The 22454-nt window shown below is 38.5% G+C and overlaps 2 protein-coding genes across 2 annotated transcripts; one reads left to right on the forward strand and one right to left on the reverse strand.

The window, feature by feature from the left end:
* Positions 1–1395: 1395 nt before the first annotated feature.
* On the forward strand, positions 1396–21164 carry nol6 (nucleolar protein 6 (RNA-associated)). The gene is made up of 26 exons (XM_088335130.1): positions 1396–1562; positions 2061–2261; positions 2340–2456; positions 4505–4684; positions 4764–4932; positions 6176–6310; positions 6387–6550; positions 7492–7612; positions 7715–7773; positions 7861–7962; positions 8035–8150; positions 8238–8415; positions 8948–9070; positions 9204–9352; positions 10073–10148; positions 10779–10919; positions 11008–11125; positions 12379–12533; positions 12607–12770; positions 13126–13278; positions 14432–14529; positions 14661–14785; positions 17957–18046; positions 18118–18318; positions 19406–19507; positions 20578–21164. The coding sequence occupies exons 1-26, from the start codon at positions 1527–1529 to the stop codon at positions 20725–20727; spliced, it is 3423 nt and encodes a 1140-aa protein (XP_088191256.1). The 5' UTR covers positions 1396–1526; the 3' UTR covers positions 20728–21164.
* Positions 14915–15534, reverse strand: LOC148365914 (cocaine- and amphetamine-regulated transcript protein-like). The gene is made up of 3 exons (XM_088335129.1): positions 15352–15534; positions 15155–15238; positions 14915–15077 (listed from the first exon to the last, which is right to left on the reverse strand). Exons 1-3 carry the CDS (start codon positions 15487–15489, stop codon positions 14970–14972), a joined length of 330 nt encoding a protein of 109 aa, XP_088191255.1. The 5' UTR covers positions 15490–15534; the 3' UTR covers positions 14915–14969.
* Positions 21165–22454: the final 1290 nt, after the last annotated feature.

Genomic DNA, 22454 nt, shown 5'->3' on the forward strand with positions numbered 1-22454 from the left:
GTTTGCTCATCAGGATTTTGTAGTAAAATGATTCTGATTTAGTTATTGAGTCTATTTAACCCAACTTACAAAAATTAACTTGCCAATAACACAGTAACAACTTAGTAATAACTAGGTATCTGGGTGCCCTTTGTACTAAATAGTAACAAAAAGTAGCTCTGAGCTTGAAAAAGGTTTAAGACCCCTGATCTATAAAATACACACCTGTCAACCTGTACGGTTTTGCCGTACATAGCACGTTTATGATGCATTTTAAGACGTGTACGACGTACGAGAAAATCTGTACAGAAAAACGCAAATTTCTCAATTATGGGTACGATCCGGTACACAGCGACTATCACGAAACGGCAAATCAATCAAGTCAAACGAGTCCGCCGCGGTAGCTTCTATTTCGGTATCGTTTTTTTTTCGTTGCAAACGAAGCGAGCGGTTTGATGTAGTGAAAGGAAGTCCGTCTCTTTTTTAGAGAACCGGCTTTTTCGGATCAACTCATTAAAGAGAGCCGGCTCTCAAACGGCTCACTTGCTTTGACGCATTATATTGAGAATGATTATGTTGTATAAAGAAGTTAAGAAAAAAAGGAAGTATAAAATTAGAAAATGAAAAAAGACAGGTTTGTGGTTATCCCTTTAATCAGTATATTACCAAAAATAATTTAATGCAGGAAATGAATTAATAATTTAAATAAGAAAATGTATTATTCTACTTACGGTAATTGTATTTGCATGTATTGTTACTTCTACAGTGAACGTCCAAGCTACTTAATTTTTTTTTTAAATAAAAAACCTCATTCACGTCGAGCAACTCAGGATCTCACAACAAAATGTTAATTAACAATATATATGATATATATCCACTTGATGTCGCCAAAGCCAGGTGCCTCTCACAAATGCTTCACTTGTATTTCTCTCTCTCTTTCTCTTCCTTCCTTTTTCTCTTACTCTCTGTCTCTTTTACTCTCTCTGTCTCTCTTTTTTTGTTACTCTTTGTCTCTTTCTCTCTGTGTCTTTTTTTTTACCTTTTTTTGCTCTTTCTTCATTTTTTCCTTTTCTCTTCCTTTTCTCTCTCTCTTTTGCTTACCGCTTCTCTCTTTCTCCCCTTCTCACTTCTCTCGTTCTTTCTCTCTTTCTCCTTTCGCGCTTTCTTTGTCCCACCCTCTCTACTTTTCTCTCCTTCTCTTTCCTTTATTTCTTTCTCTTTTTTTCTTTCTCCCTAATCTACAAGTCCAACCCCCGAGAGATTGTTTGTTCTATCGTGTGGCCCCCGAGTTAAAATGAGTTTGACACCCCTGCTGTATTTTGTGGCGACCTGTCAACCTAGCTTGATAAATACCAACCGGAAGCTCAACGGCCAAGAACCAATTGTCTTCCACTTTTTCCTACTGTAGACCAATGAGTGAATGTTATGCTAACAAGCAGTTTTGACTGACCCGTACACATGTGAGTTCAGTGTAGTGTGTATCGTAGCGTGGATAAAACAAAAAATACAATTAAGATTTATTTTTATTTTTTGGGTGTGTTTGAGACATGAAGAAAAAACGTGAAAATCTAAAGTCAGTCAAGGTAAGCCAGCGTCTACCTTCATTTCGTTAATGTGTCTTGACCAAGAAGACGTGCTCAAAATGTGCAGTTCTGTAAACTACGAGTAAATTAGTCGCACTGTTTAGCTTCTGTTTAGTTGTATTACTTGTTCAGGCATAATTTTTTTAATTAATAGTTTGATTATTTTAAGCAGAATACAGTATGGTAGCTTTTATTCATCGTCGTCGTGTGAAGGTATCTATTTTGCCGTGTTTAACAGTGAAAATGGCACAATGGCGAATAGACACACAGGAAACATACATTTCTTTTCAATATTTAAACTTTGTGGGCAAACTTTTGACTATACCGATTTATTTTAAGTTTTTGTAGATAAAGTAGCGTAGGGCAAATCTCGTAAAGAAGTGCCCTCGCCTTCCACGACGCATAACAAAAACTTCCTAATGCAGGGAACCCCGTCTCCCGGCAATATACTTTATTTCTTCCACTATTCAAGAGCAATGTATTCGTTTGTGTCGCCAGATGACTCCAAAAGATTTGACAAATGACATGAAGGAGCAAAATGAACCTCCTGCAAAAGTGAAAAAGGGCAATCCTGAGAGAATTGCATTTCACCCGGTGAAGTTGTCCAGAGGTGACCTGTATAGGGCTCCAACTGTGGATGAGCTCAACCAACTGAAAGAAGCAGAGAGTCTATTTCACTGCAGCTTGCTCAAAATGCAGGTAAGACTCTCAAGTAAGCAACTTAAATGCAAATATAAAGAACCTCACAAAATCCCATTGGTGTATTTTTTTGAACAGATGGAGGAGCTGCTGAAAGAAGTAGCCCTCAGTGAACGTAGGAAAAAGCAAATCGACACATTTGTTGAGAAAGTCACCAAACTTTTGCAGTCTGTTCCACGCTCAGCTGAGATGGAGGTAGGTAACATGTATTTCTTATGTGGTTCTGTGTGCAGTAAACCCTCGGAATAAGACGTTCTGAGGTGCGATTTACAAAGTTCAATTGCCACATAGTGGGTGTTAGAAACCTAAGGTAACACGTAGCTAATGTTTTCCGAACCTTTGTCAAAGGCGTATTCAAAATTAAACTGTTTAAAACTTGCACTTGTGAGGATGTTCATGCCCTCAAAATATTTACTTACTTCAGGGATGTGATTTTTTTCCGCTAATTCGCGGAATTCCGCTTTTTTTATCTCCAAAAATAAAATTTTAAGATTTCCGATTTTTTAATTGGTAAAAAAACCGATTTCGTCTCTACAGCATTCCATTTTAGTGTTTCCGTAACTGAAATGAAACGTACTTGCGATTGGTTGAAGTCTCCGTGTTGACCAATAAACGCGCTTGTTATAAAGGCGTAGGAGTATGCCATTGTTCATTTCTCACACGTTTTTGCCGAGTGTTTAAAGAAAGATGTCCGAGATCGAACGCAAAGATGCTCCGCGAGGTAAAGAAATTGATAAGATCGTAAAAAACAAGTTTCGATCGGACTGGTTGGAGAAGGAATTATCTACAAATGTTGGAAAGAAGACTGTGACGAATTTGTTGAGTGACTTTATTCGGAAGATCGATCGTGCCGGGAAAGCGCTTTGCATTTGATGCCATGATACCATTGTCTATGGTGGGAGAGGTTTCAAAGCTCTTGAAAGTCACGCAAAGAGCAAAAAACACGTGAAAGAACTCCAGTCAAGAACAACAAATTATTCCATCGCTGGTAGTTTCGGTGCCCAAACGAAAACTCCAAAACTTTAAGGCCTCCATCCCTTATTGACACCACAAACGGAAGCGGTAATAGAGAGACGTGATCCACCCCAAAAACCTGTACCAGTTGCTGATAGTCGTGAATTTTGAGGTAGGTGGTAAACTTTTCAAATTCCCCTTTTTTTCGAAAATATTATAACGTAATAAAAATGGCCATAAATATTTAACAATTACAATAATAGATTTTCATGTGTACATTACACCAACACTTTACTGTAGGGCCTATACTTATTGTACTTTCATTTATAGATAACATCTTCTGCTATAACAAAGACATTTGTGGTATGTTCTAATATGAGTTACTTTTCATTTGGTCATGATACAATTATTTCTTTATGAAATTTGAACTTTTCAACATGATTTATGTGTTAACTTAGTAATCACATGAGTTAGATATGATGATATTCTCAGTGATAGTTTTTAAAAGCAAAGGCAGTCCAATATTTTTTAATGTGACTGATTTTGAGTTGACTTAAACTGTAATTTTATATGGGATAGTTCAAAATACATTGAAAATTGATGCTGTTGTTTTGTCTTTCTTTGTCATCTGAGTGCATTGAAAGTACTTAAAAAAACGTAAAACCCATGAGCTCCGGGGGGCTTCGCCCCACTTGTCCCCCCACCAGGGCACTGCCCTGGACCTAGCTGGGTGCCCCCAGACCCCCGCCTAATTTTCAGATAATTTCACATTGGTCAAATCACATCCCTGTTACTTTAACCGCTCCCTTTTTTTGTAAGATTTGTTTCAGCTATGCAACTTATCAAATTTAGGGATTTGTATTTCTTCTTCGTTTTTCTTGATAATCGCAAGCTTCGTTTACCGGGTAATTTGTGATGGGAAGAACTACCTGCAACTGAAAATGTAAGCTACGCAGTCAATTTACCCAACACCCATCTGGGGAGAGATTTAACTCAAAAAATATATTTGCAATTTACTCAAAATCTAAATGTATAATTTGATAAGTGCACACATAAGATAAAAAAATTGCATGCGTAAATCAATGATATATTTTTTTGCTCTGCAAAATACACAAGTCACATTAGATTTTTCTTTTAACAATACTGGACAAATTTAAAAATTGTCACTGAAAGTCCTTAAAAGTGCTTAAATTTGGCCATGAAAAAGTTGTATGAACCCTGGGTTTACTGTATATTTTTATGAAGTCAACATTAAAAGGAAAATCTTCTTTCTTCTTTTTTTCCGTCAGGTAAATGACCTTTCATGGTTGTCCTCTGATGTGAAGGTTCCAATACAACTGTCCCCAACCACACAAAAAGGCAAGTTCCAAATGGCACCTCCCACTTCTGTTGATCTGATTGGAAGCTATCCATTGGGATCTTGCACCAAACCCCGCATCGTAGTGGATTTGGCAGTCACAATGTCGCCTGTAGGTCACACTTATAAGTCAATAAAGTTGTTTAAATGTTGGGGAATAAATCATCACTCTTGTCATTCTTTGGTTTAAGGATATTCTTCATGTCAAAGACTTTTTAAATCAACGTTATCCAAGGAAAAGAGCCATCTACCTGGCAGGACTAGCACACTATTTGTCAACTTCATCGGACATCGGAGCGTTGTCCTACTCTTGCCTTCAGGGCAATCGGCTTCGACCTGTTCTTCTGCTGAGTCCTCCAGGTAGGAAAGTTATGCAAAATATGTTTTGAGTTAAAATTAAATAACTTTAAATTCCTTTTAGAGATTACGAAAATGGAAATTAGGTTTCCCAAGGTTCAAAATCTACTATTTGTAGTATTTTTTATTGGTTTAAAAAACTCCCAACAGTGTTTTACAGCATGGGTCACCAACCTGTTTGAAGTCAAGTAATGTTTATTTATTAATCAGAAGCAGTCTCACAGGGTTCTAAAGAGGATAGATTAGTATTACACCATCCTGTGATCTTAAACCTACATAAGGGCAAGGAAAAGCTCAAAACATGAGGAAACATTGAGCAGGGGCCACATTTGAGGTAATCCCCTTTTAAAGATAACCAGGATGCAAGAGATGTTGCAATCACCTGACAATACACAGACACCGTCAACATGAAATATAGGTAATAACAGAATGTCTGGTTGACAGCTTACTTAGGTTAACATCATTCAGAAACTATTGAATAGATTTGTGTTCTAGGCCTAGATTTAAACAAGTTTACTGAGTTTGCAGATCCAATCTGAGAGGGCAGACCATTCCACTTCATCTGGGCCTGAATGGAGAACGCTCTCGAACTTGCAGATTTTTTTGGGGCTCCGGGGACTACGAGTAGACCAGCATTTTGTGAGCAAAGACTCCAACAGATGATGGGGGGCGGGGGGAATTAAATCAGACAGATATGAAGGAGCAAGTCTATGCATAATTTTGTGTAATACCAACAAAAACTCAAAATCACATCTTACACTGACAAGGAGCCAGTGCGGGTAGGCCAAAATTTGAGTAATTTGATCAAACTATTTTGTTCCAGTTAAAAGCCTCGCTGCAGTATTTTTGTACCAGCTGCAAGCTTTTGATGCTAAACTACAGGGGACCAAAGAGTAGTACAATACAGTAATCGAGACGGGAGGTAAATAACGCATGAAATAAAATCTCAGCTTTAGAATGGGACAGCATAGGGCGAAAGTTTGCAATGTTGCAATGATAGAAAAAAAGTTGTTCAAATTATATTCTTAACATGTAACTGAAACGACAGATTAGGGTCAAATGTGATATCCAAGTTTTTGATTGAGTAATTCCAGGTGATGTTACATTTGTCACAGGTTAGAGCAGTGTTTGAAAACAAGTCACAACATTGAGCTGGACCAATAATTAACATTTACGTTTTGAAGCTGACAGCTACTTTTGTGTTGCTGACAAGTAAATATTCAAGCCATTTTGCCATATCTTTTAGGTAAAGATTCATCCTCCTTTACAATCCGGCTTCATGCTTGTCCACCTCCTGGATATTTCAAGCCAAGGCGATTCCATCCACAAATGAATAACATAAGGACTGGCTGGTACACTGAGGTTAACAGTTCTGAATCTGGTGAATATTTTTACAACAAATTCTCTTCATGTCATACAAACCAAATACATCTTTTGAAATTTTGATTTCCCTGCAGAGCTCAACGAGCCCCCCACTCCACATTACAACAGCTCTCTTCTGGGTGATATGCTGCCCAGGGCCCACCTCCAGTTTCTGACTGCAGTGAGCTCTCAGTGCTCTGCTTTTTCTGACGGTGTGGCTTTGCTCAAAGTCTGGCTCCGCCAACGAGAGCTTGACCAGGTCAGTTTCTTTTTAAGTCCACATGAATTGTTGCAGAACCAATGATTTCACGTGTGTCTAGGTGTTGCATTTTCATGGTTATGCGTTAGCACGTCTGCCTTGCAGTTATCAGATTTCAATTTTACATTTACACTTGCGTCTCTTAGTTCTTCTAAAAACTAAACACAGGTTAAAATGTTTTATTTGTAAATATACACATTTTTATGTATACAAGACCCCCAGGATATGACATTGATCCTTTCTGTGATGGTGATCGGAAAGGGAAATTGCTGTATCCAGGAAGATACAAATCTATAGTAATACATAGATGATGGTTTCCGAACTTCTGATACCTGTGGGAAAAAAAAACCCTATAAATAACAAAATTGTATATAATAAGTACTACTTATGTGAAATATACGTTTATATGATAAAATAACATCATAAATAAATAGGCACGTAAAGGAAAAATATATTTGCCTTTAGCGTGACACGATCTTAGCAGGTCGGTTGGGTAAAGTAGCGGGTGGATGCAAAGGGAAAGATAGTGAGTTAAAAATGAAACGGATTTCAAACCTTCTACTTGTGAGGATTGCCATGCCCTTAAAATATGTCATTGCTTGCATTGCCTTCTTATTACTACGAAATGTCCTGATGGTCGATTGGTCACGGTCATGCAATGTTGCGTCTGTGCTGATTTGTTTGCCCTCTTCCTAATTCTTGATAATCTCATGCTTTGTTACCATTGTTATGTTTTTACTACTCCCTTTAGCATCACCATAATCCTCAGGACCCACAGTAAATAAATACAGTATTTTATAGACGACTTGCAAAGTTTTTTTACTATAAAGTCAAAATGCCGTAAGACGAGGACACTGTATTCTGGGGTTTGACTTTAGGAAATTGGAAAAAAAAGTTCGATCAATTTAAATGTTTTCGCTTTCCCCTCAAATCCATTCAAGGGGACCGGGTGCTTTAATGGCTTTCTGGCCTCCATGCTCTTGGCGTACCTTCTGACCATGCACAGAGTCAGCAACTCCATGGCTGCCTATCAACTGCTGCGCAACACCTTAAACTTTCTGGGTATATTATTTTTCTTTTTTTTAAATAAAACTTTTAATTTATGTCCATAATATAAACATGTCAGACTGATTCATGAGCCGGTATATATTTTTTACCTCACAGCAACGACAGACTTGACAGTGAATGGAATCAACTTGGCCAAAGATACCGATTCAACAGCAGTCAGTGATATAATTAATGCATGAAAACCTTACTTGACACTGCTATTTATACTTTTGATATGTTTCCATTATGTTTATGTTCTATAGCCTTCAATGGCAGACTTTCATGACGCATTCCAAGTTGTGTTCATTGATCCATCTGGTCACCTCAACTTGTGTGCCGAAATGACAGCATGCACCTACAAACGGGTACAGTTAGAACTTAAAAAATATATTTTATTCAGAATTTTTTCTTTTAACCACTTGAAATAAATATCTCAGTTGCAGCATGAGGCCTCACTGTCCATGCAGTTTTGGGACAACCCCACCGTGGATGGATTCCACAGCCTCCTCATGACTCCTAAACCAATCACAAGGACCAGCGACCACGTCTTCCAGTATGTCCTTCAGCAGATTCAAAACCAACCGGTTATCTTTTTTGAGCCTCTCACGTTGAGTTTATATGCTGTCTGTATACCACCTAGATTGTGTGATCTCGTAAAGCTGCAGTCGAGCTGTAAAAAGCTGGACCTCCTCAATGAGCTGATGGACCACAGTGGAAACTACGTGCACACAGTTCTCCCGTTTATACTCTCGCTGCTCCAGAGAGGATTTGGCCAAAGGATCCGCCTCCTCACTTACTCACTTTCTCCTGAACCTGAGGTGGGTCATGTCGATTCAAATAATCTTTACTGTAGACTCCTGGGATACGACATTTATATGTTCTGAGGTGTGGATTGAAAATAGAAATTGCTTGATAGCAGCGGAGAGAAACCTATAGTAATGCTTAGTTAATGCATTCCAGCACCTGGAACCCCAGATATTAGATTACACAAAGTCATTCTTAGTGATTACTACTTGGTGTGATATATGTAAATCGAATTCATTAACAATATAAATACATATAAAGAAAAAATAAAAATGGATTTACCTCTTGTGTTATTTGACTTGAGTTTATTGAGTGGCGTAGCTGTTGAATGCAGCGGGGGTTAAATATGAAACTGAACATCTCAAAGTTTAAATTTATATGTTTTTGGGTATGCAAAATTAAGTTTGTTGTTGATGTGGTATAGTGGGAAAAACTGTAAAGAGGAGCTGCAAAAACCTGTCAATTTGTGAAATGCATGGATTATTAAGTACTGATCAGTCACTCAGATTGTGGATTTGAAATCTTTATTTTACGCATTTTTTTCAGTGGCCACTGGAGAGTGAACCTCCAAAGTACAAATCACAGCCACCTCTTACCTTTGGTTTGTTGTTGCAACCTGAACTAGCAACAACTGTTTTGGAAAGAGGACCTCCCGCAGACAGTCCCAAGGTCAGTATACCAATAAAGCTTACAACTTCCCAATTATTCTAATTACTCGTAAAACATTTAAACCTGAACTGAATTTACTGTGTTTGCGTGTCTGGGATGATTATTTATTCTAACCTGATGTTTCTTCTACTAGGCTGCTGAGTTCAGACAGCTTTGGGGCCCTCGTTCAGAGCTTCGTCGTTTTCAGGATGGCGGCATCACAGAGGCTGTTCTGTGGGAAGGAGAAAGCATGTGCCAGAAACGTTTGGTACCACAACAAATCATCACTCACCTACTCCAGCAGTATGTTTTATATTTTTACTGACCATGAAATTAAACTGATTTGCATTCAGGTCATAGATTTTATGATTCAGTTTAATTATCAGATATTGTAACAAGCTCTCTTTACCCACAAACATAAACTGTCTCCGACTTAGCAATATCCTTTCAGATGAGTAGTGAAAAATATAACTCAAAAACCTTGCAAACTAGCATATAAAAAGGTTTTTTTTACTTCCTGTCTCCTGTCAATAACATAGAGTTGCTTCCTGTGTTTCATCTCACTTACTTTACATTGTATTGCCCTAAAATGTTTTTATTGCGGGTGGCACGGCAGCTGCACAGTTCTGAGGTCATGAGATCAAACCCTCTGTGTGGAGTTTGCATGTACTCCCCGTGCTTGAGTGTGTTTCCTCCTGGCACTCCGGTTTCCTCCCACATTCCAAAAACATGCACATCAGTTTGACTAGCTGGTTTAAATTGTCCCTTGGTGTGAATGGGCGAGTGAATTGTCCGTCTCTGTGTGCCCTGCTACTGGCTGGCAACCAGTTCAGGGTGTCCCCTGCCCACTGCCCGAAGAGGGCTGGGATGGCTCCAGCAGCCCTGTGACCCTACTGAGGATAAGCCGTGCAGATAATAGATGGATGGATGTTTTTATTGCCCAAATAGTTTTCTTTTCTTATCCGATGTTGGTTCTGAGTGAAAAAAAAAATAACAATGCCACTTTTCCTTTTTCCCTAACAGCCATGCAGGTATCCCAGAGTCATGTGTGCGTCATGTTGGGGCAATTGTTGACGATGTCATCAAAACAAAAAATCGGGTAAAAAAATGTTTTTGAAAAAGGCTTTTCTAAATGAAGTGTGATTATTTGTAATTGATGATATAACGGCAGAAAATAGTTAAAACCTCTGATAATCTTTTTAAATTTCTTGGTAAAATATTCCGTCTGAATTTTATTGTTGTAGAAAAACAATTTTCACAGCATATAAAAATACTTTCAGGATTTGGTCATCACCTAACTAAAAAACAATGCGAGGAATCAACTCATCGGGAGAGTGTGATGAGCTGAATCCCTGAACACATTCTGGTCTTAGCTGAGCCGCACCCCTTTTATGAAGGGAATTCAGATACAAAGCTTGAGGGTAGGGGTGTAAAAAGGCACATTGCTGAATGCATTCCAAGGATAGGAGAAGATCACAACAAGCAAATTCCAACAATCGTCATTGATAAAAGGACGTAATTGTGCCCTAAGGCCAGGGTTTGCTGGCTTGAATTTTTCACATCTCCTTAGGGTTCTAAGGTTAAAAGACAATAGGACGATTCTGCTTTTAACTTTAGTGTTTTACTTTTTGTAGTAAATGCATAATAAATGTACAGTAATACTAAAAATTGTTTTTTTTGTAGTCATTCACGTTTACTGTATATTTCGTCCACCCGGTATTGTCATTAGGTGCCGAGTACCGGAGAGGAGGAAAGTTTGCGTGTGATTCAGTCTTATGATGACCTAAGCAGGAAACTTTGGAAACTTGAGGGTCTTCCACTGTCCATTACAGCAGTGCAAGGGGCCCATCCCTCACTCAGATACACACAGGTAAACACCTAGTCAGAAAATACGTACTGTTTGTATTGACAACTTTTAATATGGTGTTCCTCTTAAATACACAACCTTTAATCTCCAGGTGTTTCCTCCTCTGCCACTTAAGTTTTCCCACTCATTCTTTGACAAACAAAAGATGTTCCAAGGGCTTGTACCAAAAGAAGATAAACCCTGCCCAGCTTATGTTACCCCCATTGCAGGTTAGTATGTGATCCAACCAAAAGTTTGTGGTGGTGTTTAAACATGAGGATTTTTTTTTTTTTTTTTTTTTTTTGCAATTGGATGCTCTGGAGGGGGGGGGGGGGGGGGGGGAAATGGGACAAAACCGAATAAGTGAAACGCTAGGTCAAAAATAGAAAATTACTTATTTTGCACCGACTTGCTAAAAAATGTAGAATATAAAATGATGGTAGAAATGAATCTAAGTGATTTATTTAAGTGCTCATTAAGTAACACAAAAAAGCAAATGCGTAAAATAATTCACTTGGAAAACTGGAAAGTGCAAATAACAATCAAGTTCATTGAACTTAAAGTTATAAAGAAGAGGAAATGGCTTGTAGATTCTACACTGCACACTTTGGCTCTTCCCTTTAGCACATATCTAGAATAGTTTAGAAATGTCTTTATTGTCATCGATTTCAACGTTGTAAAACATTTTATGCAATGAGATTAGACGTGGCATTCCATGGTAAAACATGTAATAAAGACTAAAGAGAAAAAAGGTTAAAAGACTTAGGATAAATAGGGAAAAAAAATAATAATAATCACAATGTAGTGCTAAAAAAAACTGGCCTAAGTTATAAAAATAATGCAATGAAATAGAATAGTGCTTTTAACAATAATGCTGTGAATATTACAATATTTTTGGTGATTTGAGCTTTTAATGGACAGAAAAGCAATTAGTGACAAGAAAATGAGTGTATGAAACTAATGATGCAACTAAAAAGTCACACTTGCATTTTCAACTTCAGAGACGAATAGACGGAATGTCACATGTTTACCAAATAAAACTGCTCAATTGTAGTTGGTTGGCTCTGTGGAGCTAGATGTGTACATTGGCCTGTCCAGCTAGCTACTTCTAAAAACTTGGAATCAAAAGGCCCACTCGAACTTTTGAGAAGACGTAAAAGCTTGGCAGAAGTCCCGGTTTGACGGTGTCCTCCATTCCTTTATTTCTCGTGTATAAAATGAAAAATGAGCAACCGAGTCGTATACAAAATCTCCCCCCGAGTGAAAGCCAGCTTCACACGGCTCACCTTAGACGTGACGTTTTTAAAACATCGTTCTTTCAGAAGCCTTTATTTTTTGTTTTTCTTATTATTTAAGTTATTTTTGGCAGAAACCTTTTTTAGTGCCAAAATGTCTGTGCATACCTAGTTTACATGACACTCTAGTTACTTTGCTACTCCGTCAGAGCGACACGATTTATGAATCATGCTTTGGAAATCTGCAGTGATCTGTCATATGGAGGGGAGTGGTAAGTGGCCTCACGAACGCCTCGCCATCCGCCACATCCGAGCAGCTTTCCACATCCGCCTGGGAGAGTTACTTAACCAACAGCATAATTATATATGCAGACCCTGTGCCACACACTTGGATGTTTGGAAGGTACAATACATTTTCAACAACTATCATTCATAACTCTACTGGATGTATTTAGCATCAAATCTTTCTGTTCCAGGACGGCTTTGTGTTCCGCATCCAGGTGGCATACCATCGAGAACCCCAGGTGCTGAGGGAGCAAACTACTCCCAAGGGGCTTCTAATTGTAAGGGATAACGAGGAGGCTCAGCAACTGGAAATGAAGACCATTCACAAGCCTTTACTGACAAGCACACTCCATGGGTAAAATGTAGTAATAAACTAGTCTTATAGATCTTGACACGCTGGCCTAAAAAATTACCAACATTACACCATCAATGTTGGTTCATTGCGTTTGTTTGTTTTAATTTGATTTCTACCTGGCTTGATGTTTCATTTGCTGACAGCCTATTTTAACACTACTTCGAAAAATTATAACCTGGTAATCACTTAATAATAACATTGAAACAACATCAGTCCTGTTCTAAATTTACTATGGAGAATTTCGGTCCTCAGGTCAAGTCCCAAATATTTGTATCTCCTTTAATCACAAAATGTCTCAAAGGACTGCACAGGCCACAACTACACCACTCAAGTTTTTTTTCTTTTTCTCCGTCAGGCTGCAGCAGCAACACCCATGTTTCGGGACTGTGTGTCGCCTGGCCAAACGTTGGCTGGGTGCCCAGCTCTTCAGTGAGGATATTACAGAAGACACAGCAGACCTCCTGGTGGCTTCCCTTTTCATAGAGCCGGCACCCTTCACTCCCCCCGGGTAAAAAAATAAAATAAAATAACCAGGGATATCACAAAATTTGGTGCTTAAAATTACCAAAAGTGCTTGACGCTGTTGCATATTACTATATTGAACAAGAGAAGGAAGAAGACTTAGAGTGCCCTCAAAACTCGACCAGGGTTAGATTAACAAGACATTGCCCAAGTTCATATCTCTCTGCGCCCGTGTTTTTTGTTAGCCGCTAAATGTACTTCGGCTAGTTTGAATGCTATTGCCAAAGTGCTAACTTGCTACAGTTAAGCAGTTTTATTTAATGAACAAGTACTTTTGTGTTGGGAATTCAGTGCATTACTGAATTCAATTGGCTGGTTTCATATGCCAAGGATTTAACTTAGTATTATTATTATTATTCTTACTTAAAGGAAATGTGAATGTGAGTCTGTTGTCGCACTATGATCCTGACCTGTTTACGGCCATACCATTCTCTGCGAACACCCAATCTCGGCTGGTTAGCAGGATTGGACTTGGATAGTACTTGGATAGGAGACTCCCTGGGAATATCAGGTGCTGTAAATCGGTCATTTGGTGCCCGCTCTGCTGGGACAGCACTGTGACTGTGCCGGGGACACCCTCAGCACTCAGCCTCCCTATCCTATCCCTATATAAAAAGCTAAAATGCCCTCAAAATAGTTACCTAAAAGGGGGCAGAGCATAATAGGTTCAGTGTGGCAGTTATAAGCTAGATAGATAGATAGATAGATACATAGATAGATACTTTATTCATCCCCGCAGGGAAATTCACGCTATTTATTGATCATAACTCCTTGAAGTGGAATAAACTTGATTCTATTATTTGCATTTTAGATCTCTCAGCTGTTCTTCTTTTTCTGTATCACTTGTTTATAGGGTTTTCTTTTACCACTTAAATGTATTTTTTAATGATAATTTAATAAAAGAAATTAGCATCTAATATGTAATTTGTATTTGTTGTTTTATATTGCAAATGTTTTTTGGGGGTAATTTATCGTGTTTTTCCGCCAAGTGTTACACTATTTTGTTTCAGATGCAATTTTTCATTTCAGTGAATCTCGAAGAAAGTTTTGTCTTCACGAGCCTTGCTTTTGTGTTTCCTTGCCCTTCTTTTTTTCTCTTCGCCATGTCGGTCAAGTGAATGTATTTTCCCTGTCCTCAGTTCTCCTCAGGTGGGCTTCCTTCGCTTCCTTCATCTGCTCTCCTCCTTTGACTGGAGGAACAACCCGCTGATTGTCAACCTCAACAAGCAGCTCACAGGCAGGCATTCTCGCACATACCCAAGCAAAACAGTCATTGACCCCTTTTTATTTACACATGTGACATACTTTAACATCCTTCTCGATGCCGTTGCTAAGTTGTGATTGTTGTGCCTCTTCCCTCACGTGTAGCGGCGGACTACACAAAGATCAAGAATGACTTCATGGCCTCTAGGGATATTCTACCAGTCATGTTTATTGCAACGCCTAAAGACAAAAAAGTCTCGATGTGGACCAAGAATGCTCCCACTGTGCAGGTCAGTAGGACAAAAAAAGTTGAAGCAGGATGAATCATTTATTAAATGAGGCATAAATAATTCTCCTCATAAAATAAAAAATATACATGTTTACAGTAATTGCTTAAATATTAAACAGGCAATTGAATACATTATAAGTTAAAGTGAGCTTAATATAATTTATATGTGGAATATAAGAATTAAATCATAAACACCGATGTAAGAAAGAATTGCATGTCCTTGGCAGGGAGCAATCACACAGCTTCCCGATTCTTGAGCCTCTTCTCAGTGCACACTGGTCTCCTGGATCACACTGGAGAAAAAGAAAAAAAATGCACACTAGAATTCCAGTAAGAGTATTTTGTTGGGAACGGCTATTCTCTAACCTACCACGGGCAGGTGACCATGTTTTTTTCTGAGAGCTGAAAGTTGATTTTTCTGAAGTCTATCCAAAACTTGATGTAAATCATTGATCTGGAAACGTAAGCAAAATAGTATTGATTTTTTTTTTTTTTATGTATCAAACTGCAAGTTCAACCGTGCCAACATCATTTCATCGCAGGAAGAATATTAAAAATTGAGCTCACCAACTGCTTTTCGTTGCCATCCGTGTTCATGAAATATTGTAAATGTCTTTCTTTGTATTTTTCCGTCTGGGTCATGGCGTCTGCGTAGAAGCTTTCGTAGATGCACAGCAATGTGCAGAAAAGGTACACACTTTTCATGGTGCGTAGCTGACCTAGATAAACTTTGTGCACTCCACCTCACTCTTCCCCTCAACGTTACTAGGAGCCTCCGGGAAGCCTCCTCTTATAGGGTGCCGGAGGGCAGGAACTTTTTGTTTGCTCACGTTTCTGGCTGAGGTGCTGTTTTGGGACGTCACATTCCCCCCTGAACAAAAAAATGTTTGGTGTAAGTCTTCTGCGCACAAGAAGAATAAAATAACTAAACGAAAACATTGTTTTAAAAAAAGACCTTAAATCGTGGGGGGCAAACCTTTGGTGTCACGAGCTCTATTGTGTTAAAAAAGGATTATGACGGCATATATTTGTATGCATGTATATATCATTATAATATAAGTATCATCATTGTATTTTCACTTTTTGGGGGGCGAGCCGTATTTGAGCCACTGGGTGTAGCTTGCCCGTCCCCTTTGAATTTATAATTTAGCTTAAATCGCTTTAAGCCTGTTTCCCCAAACCCGTGCTGTACTAGGGGTTTTTGAAACAAAGCTTGTCCCAATTAATTATTATTAATTACAATAAGAAAAATGATGTTTTAGCAGTGAAATAAAAATAATAACCTATTAGATTTACAAAATTGTGTCATATTATTTAGCTTATTTCATGTATTTTTCTCATTTGAGTTTAACCTTTTTTTTTAATATGTCAACAAACAGTTTTGCTTATTTTAAGGATTTCTGGAATATTTTGTTGAGCTATTCTTGAACCCCCAGGCCTTGTGTTTCACATTTTTACAAGACAAGCATATTTATAGCCTGCTTTTGGTTTTACTATATGCATGCCAACAGTGCCTGCTATATTTGTAGATTTTCTCCAGCACAAGTTCAGGCTTGTTTGTTGGGATGCTTTAAATTAACTGAGGCCAAGTTTGATCTATTTTGTACTCATTTTTTACCGGTTAAACGTTTAATTGTGAAATCTATTGTCCCTAGGAAAAAAATCAGTGATCTCTAGCCCTTATGGCTCCCTCATTCGGTTTCATCATGTCTGATCCCATTTCAGAAGATTACATGTGAAAATGCTTATTTGTCCCAGGTTTTATGGACTGTATTGTTTCTAGAGAGTAAGGAGGAGCACAAGCAGAAGGGTGGGGAAAAACTTCAGAATTTGTAATATAAGTTTTTGATCATTTTTCAACTGACTTGAAAATGACTGTTAAAATGAACACAAAATGAGGACAACAAAACTGTGACCCAATTGTAGCCTATTTAAAAAATAAACGCTTTTATCATATAATCTGTCCCAGGGAAAAAAATGATATCACCGATCGCTGGCTCCCTCGCTCGGCTGTATCATGTCCAATCCCATTTAATAAATTTTCATGTAAAATGCTTATTTGTCCCAGGTTTTATGGACTGTATTGTTGCTAGAGAGTAAGGAGGAGAATGATAAGGGGAAGAAAAAGACGAACCTCAGAATTAGTAAATTATATTTTCATGAGGATTTATAATCCTGGAAAAAAATCAGCGATCACTATGTCTGGCTGGGCCCTCGTGCCTCCCCTTATTGGTTTGTACCACATCTGATTCCATTTAATAAATATACATGTGTAAATGCCTTTTTTTGTAACTGTGTTTCTATGAGGAGTGGTGCATTAAGCCTGATTGTTACTTTCGCGCAAGCGCAGTTCGAGAAATGCATACCAATCGAGTCATTTTTATCACCTGCTATTGTAAGGAATGTCTACAAATTCCGGTCACAGTCGCAGGTAAGCCACTTTCAGAATCTTCTCGCTTGACCATGAGGGGGCCAAGTGACAAGACGCCTTGGCGGTCGTACGGGACTTATAGAACCATAGTTACATTTGTAACTTTGCATGGAGCGCCCACCCTTCCGCTGGGCATGCTCTGAGCGGACAACAGTGATGCTGTATTGAAAAGGCAAGGAGGCGAGTCACAATCGAACGCACGGAAGAGAGATGTCGACTCTGCTAGGGAGATCACATTGGCGTCATGGAGTCTGGGGATTCACCTGGCGACAACACGGGGGCTGCAGGTGGGAGCAATCCTGTAGGAGTGACCTCACCTCCTACAGCTCAAGCTGCAAGCGGCCAACCGCTGAGGCAAGCTGTTCGTCATCCATAACAGTTGCAGCGCCTGTTACAAGCGACCGTCTCGAGGTGCACGAGCCCCCAGACCAACAGACCCAGAGGGCGAAACCCGGAAGAACTGCCGAGGGCGAAACCTGGAAGAACTGCCGAGGGCGTGGTCGATCTCAAAGCGCCAAAAGCAGCAACATGAGAAGATCAAAAGCGGCCTACCTGCGAGTGTGATCGGAATTTGTAGACCCTACTAACGATCGCAGGTTTTACGAATGACTAATTTGGGATGCATTGCCCAATCTGCGCATGCGCGAAGGTAACTTTCAGTGCTTGGAGCACAGCCCCAGGAAGTTGGTAGATTCGGAATAGAACAATAGCAACAGTAAATTGGTTTCTGCATTTCCTCAGATGCTGCAGCGTGTGATGATGGTGGCTGCAGAGAGCCTAAAAGTTCTGGAACATCAGCTTATGGATGGTAGTCAGGTTCAAGATGTCAGGGTAAGTTATATGGCCAAAAACCAACTATCACAAAAGAAATTTTTTTTCAATATGCATGTTTGAATGACCAGGTGATTATGCGTCCTCCTCTGGATGCCTACGATGTACTCATCCACCTCAACCCCAAGCAAGTTCCGCTGCTCGGCCAGGCTGTAGACCCGCCTGCCGTCAATTTCAGCAGGGGCTTGATCAGCAGCAACGCGAAGTCGTCGGTGGGGAGGATGCCAGTCACAGACTACAATCCTGTAACCTGCTTCCTGGCAGAGCTGCGGGTCAGTGTTGTCTTGAAGTCTGCGTTCCGAGAAGGGGGGAGGGGGGTTGCAAGTTGAGCTCTTGGAACATGGCAGCGTCATCCTGCCAACAAACTCAATTGCAAACCACTAAAATACTCATGAAACTAAAGAAGAGGCTTTGCATATAAACTTCACTGAAAGAATCTTAATTCTGTTTTCCTCACTTTTCCCTGCTAGTAATATAAAGCATAGGTCGGGAACCTTTTTATTCAAAATATTGTTTTTCTTTGCGTTTTTTTTTTTCTTTTCTTTTTTTGAGAGCCACTCTAAATATTTGAAGCCAAAATTCAACAAAACCACCAAATACGCTCTCCAGACAAAAGCTAATGCTCAGCACATTTTATTTCACTGTGTAACATTTGATGATTTGATCCAATCTATTAATGAGAATAATGCCTGAAACATATCAAAAAATATACCACTTAATATTTATCCCCCGCAGTTGAGTTTTTTGGGGCTCATTTTGCCCCTCATTTTGGTCTTAAATAATGGTTTAAAAACAAGGTGCGAGCAGATTATTTTGTAAAAATATGACGAAGTACTGCAAATGAGAAGGATGCGGATGTATTTAAGGGAGTGCGCCATGTGATCAGAGAGCAGCCCACTGCTACCGCTAACTTGATCAAATTGCTCTGGTTGCTTTGCTGGCGTTTTCGGGTATGTACACTTTGTTCCATTGGTTAGCGTCATAAATGGTCTCAACAGTAAACATACATTGTTTTAATGAGCTTGTATATAAAGGATTCTTTCGAGAGACGTACAGCCAAAACAGTGTCTGTTGATGTGCTGTATGACTTGAATGTAAACTGTTGTTGAACCTGCTCTATATATTTTTGATTAAACAATTGGCTTCATGCTTTTGCCTACATTAAAATTGGAATGGCAAACCAAATGTACACATAAAAATAGCCATATCTGGCCCATGGGCATATTTTCCTGACCCCTGATATACAGGCTATGTACACTAAGGCAGACATTAATCAGAAACTATATGCGTTTTATTTGTTGCTTAAAATAATGCCACTACACAGCTGCATTTTTTTAATAAAATCATTTTCATGTTCAGGATGCCTTTGGGGACCTGGCCCTTTTCTTTTGTGACCCATATGGAGGATCTGTGATTGCAGTTTTATGGAAGCCAAAGGCCTTTGCCCCTTTGCCCTTCAAGGTAAAACACAATTCGGTTTTGAGAGACAATAAGGCTTTGCTTTGAAGTGTTTTCTCTTGAATACACTCTTTTGGTATTGCGCCACACTTAATGGCATGGATGTCAAATTCAGTTTGGCTTTGGGGCTGGATCCAGACCAGATCAGTAAAATATCTACTCCAAATTTTAAGTTTTGTTTTTCAGCATCATTCTTTCATCTTACAGTAGTAACCTACCCTATATATATTATAATCATGGATCACAAGGGATGTTTTGTAAACACAGAACATTTATTCACAAACCATGATGGTGGACCAGATTTTCATGTTTGGCATTGAATGTGTTAACTGGTTTATTTTAACAGTTAAGTGAATGCAGTGTTACACTGGATGCAACTCGATACGCTATACAAACTCAACACTTCCCTCTAGCGGCCGGAGAGCATTTGGTTTACACTCATTAGAAAAAAACTACTTTTCAATAGAAATCACCTTAAAGAATCGCTTCTTTTTTTGACAGTCAGAAATTTATGTTGGGCCAGATTATATCATCCAATGGGCTGGAGTCAGTCCAATGGCTGTATGTTTAACATACCTACTTTGAACATCTTAATACGGAGGTCGGAAGTTGTTATGGAGTCTTAATGAATTGTCAAATCAATGTAAAAAACAAAACAAAAAGTCTGCTTTATAAGATTGGAGGCCTTTATACTTTCAAAAGTATCCAGTATTACAACATGAAATGTATGTTTAAAGAGCTTAGATACAAACAAATATTTTAATATTTATAATTAATAGTTCTGGTTTTGTAACTGTGTCAAGAAAAATAAATCTTGAATTGGTCTTTGTTGCTGTATGATGTCGTAAAATGTAAATTGAAGAAAATTCCACTGCAAATTGTAAATTCGGCTGTATCAACGCTGGCCGTTTTTAATTTCGATATTTGTGTGATCTATTTGTAGATGATGTGTGTATAGATGCATATATATATATATATATATATATATATATATATATATATATATATAGCTGAAAAAAAAAACATAGCCAACAACAAATGTATTTTTTAAATTTCCTTTTTACTTCCCTTAGCCCTTCCACATGTCTGCCAGGAGTGTGGAGGTCACTGGCAAAGAAGCAAAGTTGGTTCCCAACGTGAGAGCTATACTGGAGGACTTCAGCATTATTGGAAAAGATTTGGTGAAATCTGTTGAAGCCAGGACTGAAAAATGGGTGTTTTAGGTGTAGTTTTTTTTTTTTTTTACTTTTTTCAATTATTTGTTTGGGAAGATTTACAAAGCAAACTGAAATTTCTAAAGGGTTGATATAAAAAATATATGTACATGTTTTAGCAAGTCTTAATGAATATACAGACTTCTTTCCTGCTCTAAATTTTTCTCGCAGGCAGCAGCTTATTGCCTCAACTTGTTTTTATCGTCACTGAAACAATAGACAATGTTACTGAATACCAGCTAGCAATGTGATGCAAGATTTGCTTAGTAGCAAATGTCGAAATTCAATAATGACACAGAATATGGAGTTCAAAAGTCACTGATTGTGTTAACCTGCAAACATTTTTGTGAAGAGCACAGATTTTCTTCAGCTCACCTTCTACCTTGATAATAAAAAAAATTCCATGTAACATTTGAAATAAATGCTTACAAATGTTTACTATGTTACTCTGACTTTTCATACTGCCTTTGGAATTTTAGTGTCCAATTTCACTTGAAAAGCTTTTGAAGGTGGGTGAAAGGCCGACATAAATTTAGACAGCGAGGGTTTGATTTTACCGCCTTGGATATCAAATGAAAGATCGTGACCTGGAACTGTGATTTTATTTCGGCTCTCAAAACACCTTCTTGCTTCTGTCCTTTCGAGGCTTCAAGACGGGTGAGTCCCATTTTACTTGTAGAACTTAAGATTTTTGCAATTAATGAAAATACCAATAGTTTTGTTAAATTGCATCTTGATAATTGAGGTTATAATAGGTATTTCCAAATGTAACTTCCAGCATTAAATAAGGGAGTAAATAATTCACGGGTCTCACCAAAATTAAAATTTGCTCTGGCTCCAAAAGTGGGCTCCAATACTGCTTCCTTTCTGTTTACAAGTTGTGCTCATTGGTGCCTTGCCAGAAGAATGGACATATACTATTAAGTGAAGACAATAAGTATTTGAACACCCTGCTATTTCCCCCACTTAGAAATCATGGATGGGTCTGAAACTCCACTCTGAGAGAGCCAAACTAAAAAGAAAAATCCAGAAATCACAATGCATGATTTTTTTTTTTTACTATTTTTTGTGATATAGCTGCAAATAAGTATTCAAACACTTGTGTTTTATCTAGAATTCTGACCACAAAGACCTGTCAGTCTGCCCATTAGAAGTCCACTTGCATTCCATGTATCATTCTGAATCAGATGCACTTGTTTGAGGTCCATAGCTGCATAAAGACACCTGTCTACCCTATACAATCAGTAAGACTTTAACTTGTAAAGGATCCCTCCTGCAGTGTGGGCAAACCTGGTGAAAGACTACAGGTAACGTTTGACCTCTGTAGTAGCTACTGCACCAAATATTAACATTCATTTTCTCAGGTGTTCAAATACTTGTGTACATCTATATCACAAAAATAAATCAATTAAAAAAATCATGCTTTGTGATTTTTGGAATTTGCTTTTTAGTTTCCGTCTCACAGTGGACCTGCGCCTACGATTAAAATTTTAGACCCCTCCATGATTTTCGAGTAATAGCAAAATAGCAGGGTATTCTAATTATTTTCTTCACTGTATATGGATGGATATTACCATGGCATCTTCGCCAATTAAACCAAAATGTTTCAGTAAATCAGCCAAAACACAATGCACTGTGTTTGTTTATTTGCAAGTTGTGCCCGCATTGTCTTTGCAAGGAGCATGGACTTAAACTATATATACTGATGCCCTGAGGGTAGAAAATAAAAAACTAAA

Source organism: Urocampus carinirostris, chromosome 5 (genome assembly GCF_059441175.1).
Source record: "Urocampus carinirostris isolate Australia breed hairy pipefish chromosome 5, RoL_Ucar_1.0, whole genome shotgun sequence".
Classification (NCBI taxonomy): domain Eukaryota; kingdom Metazoa; phylum Chordata; class Actinopteri; order Syngnathiformes; family Syngnathidae; genus Urocampus; species Urocampus carinirostris.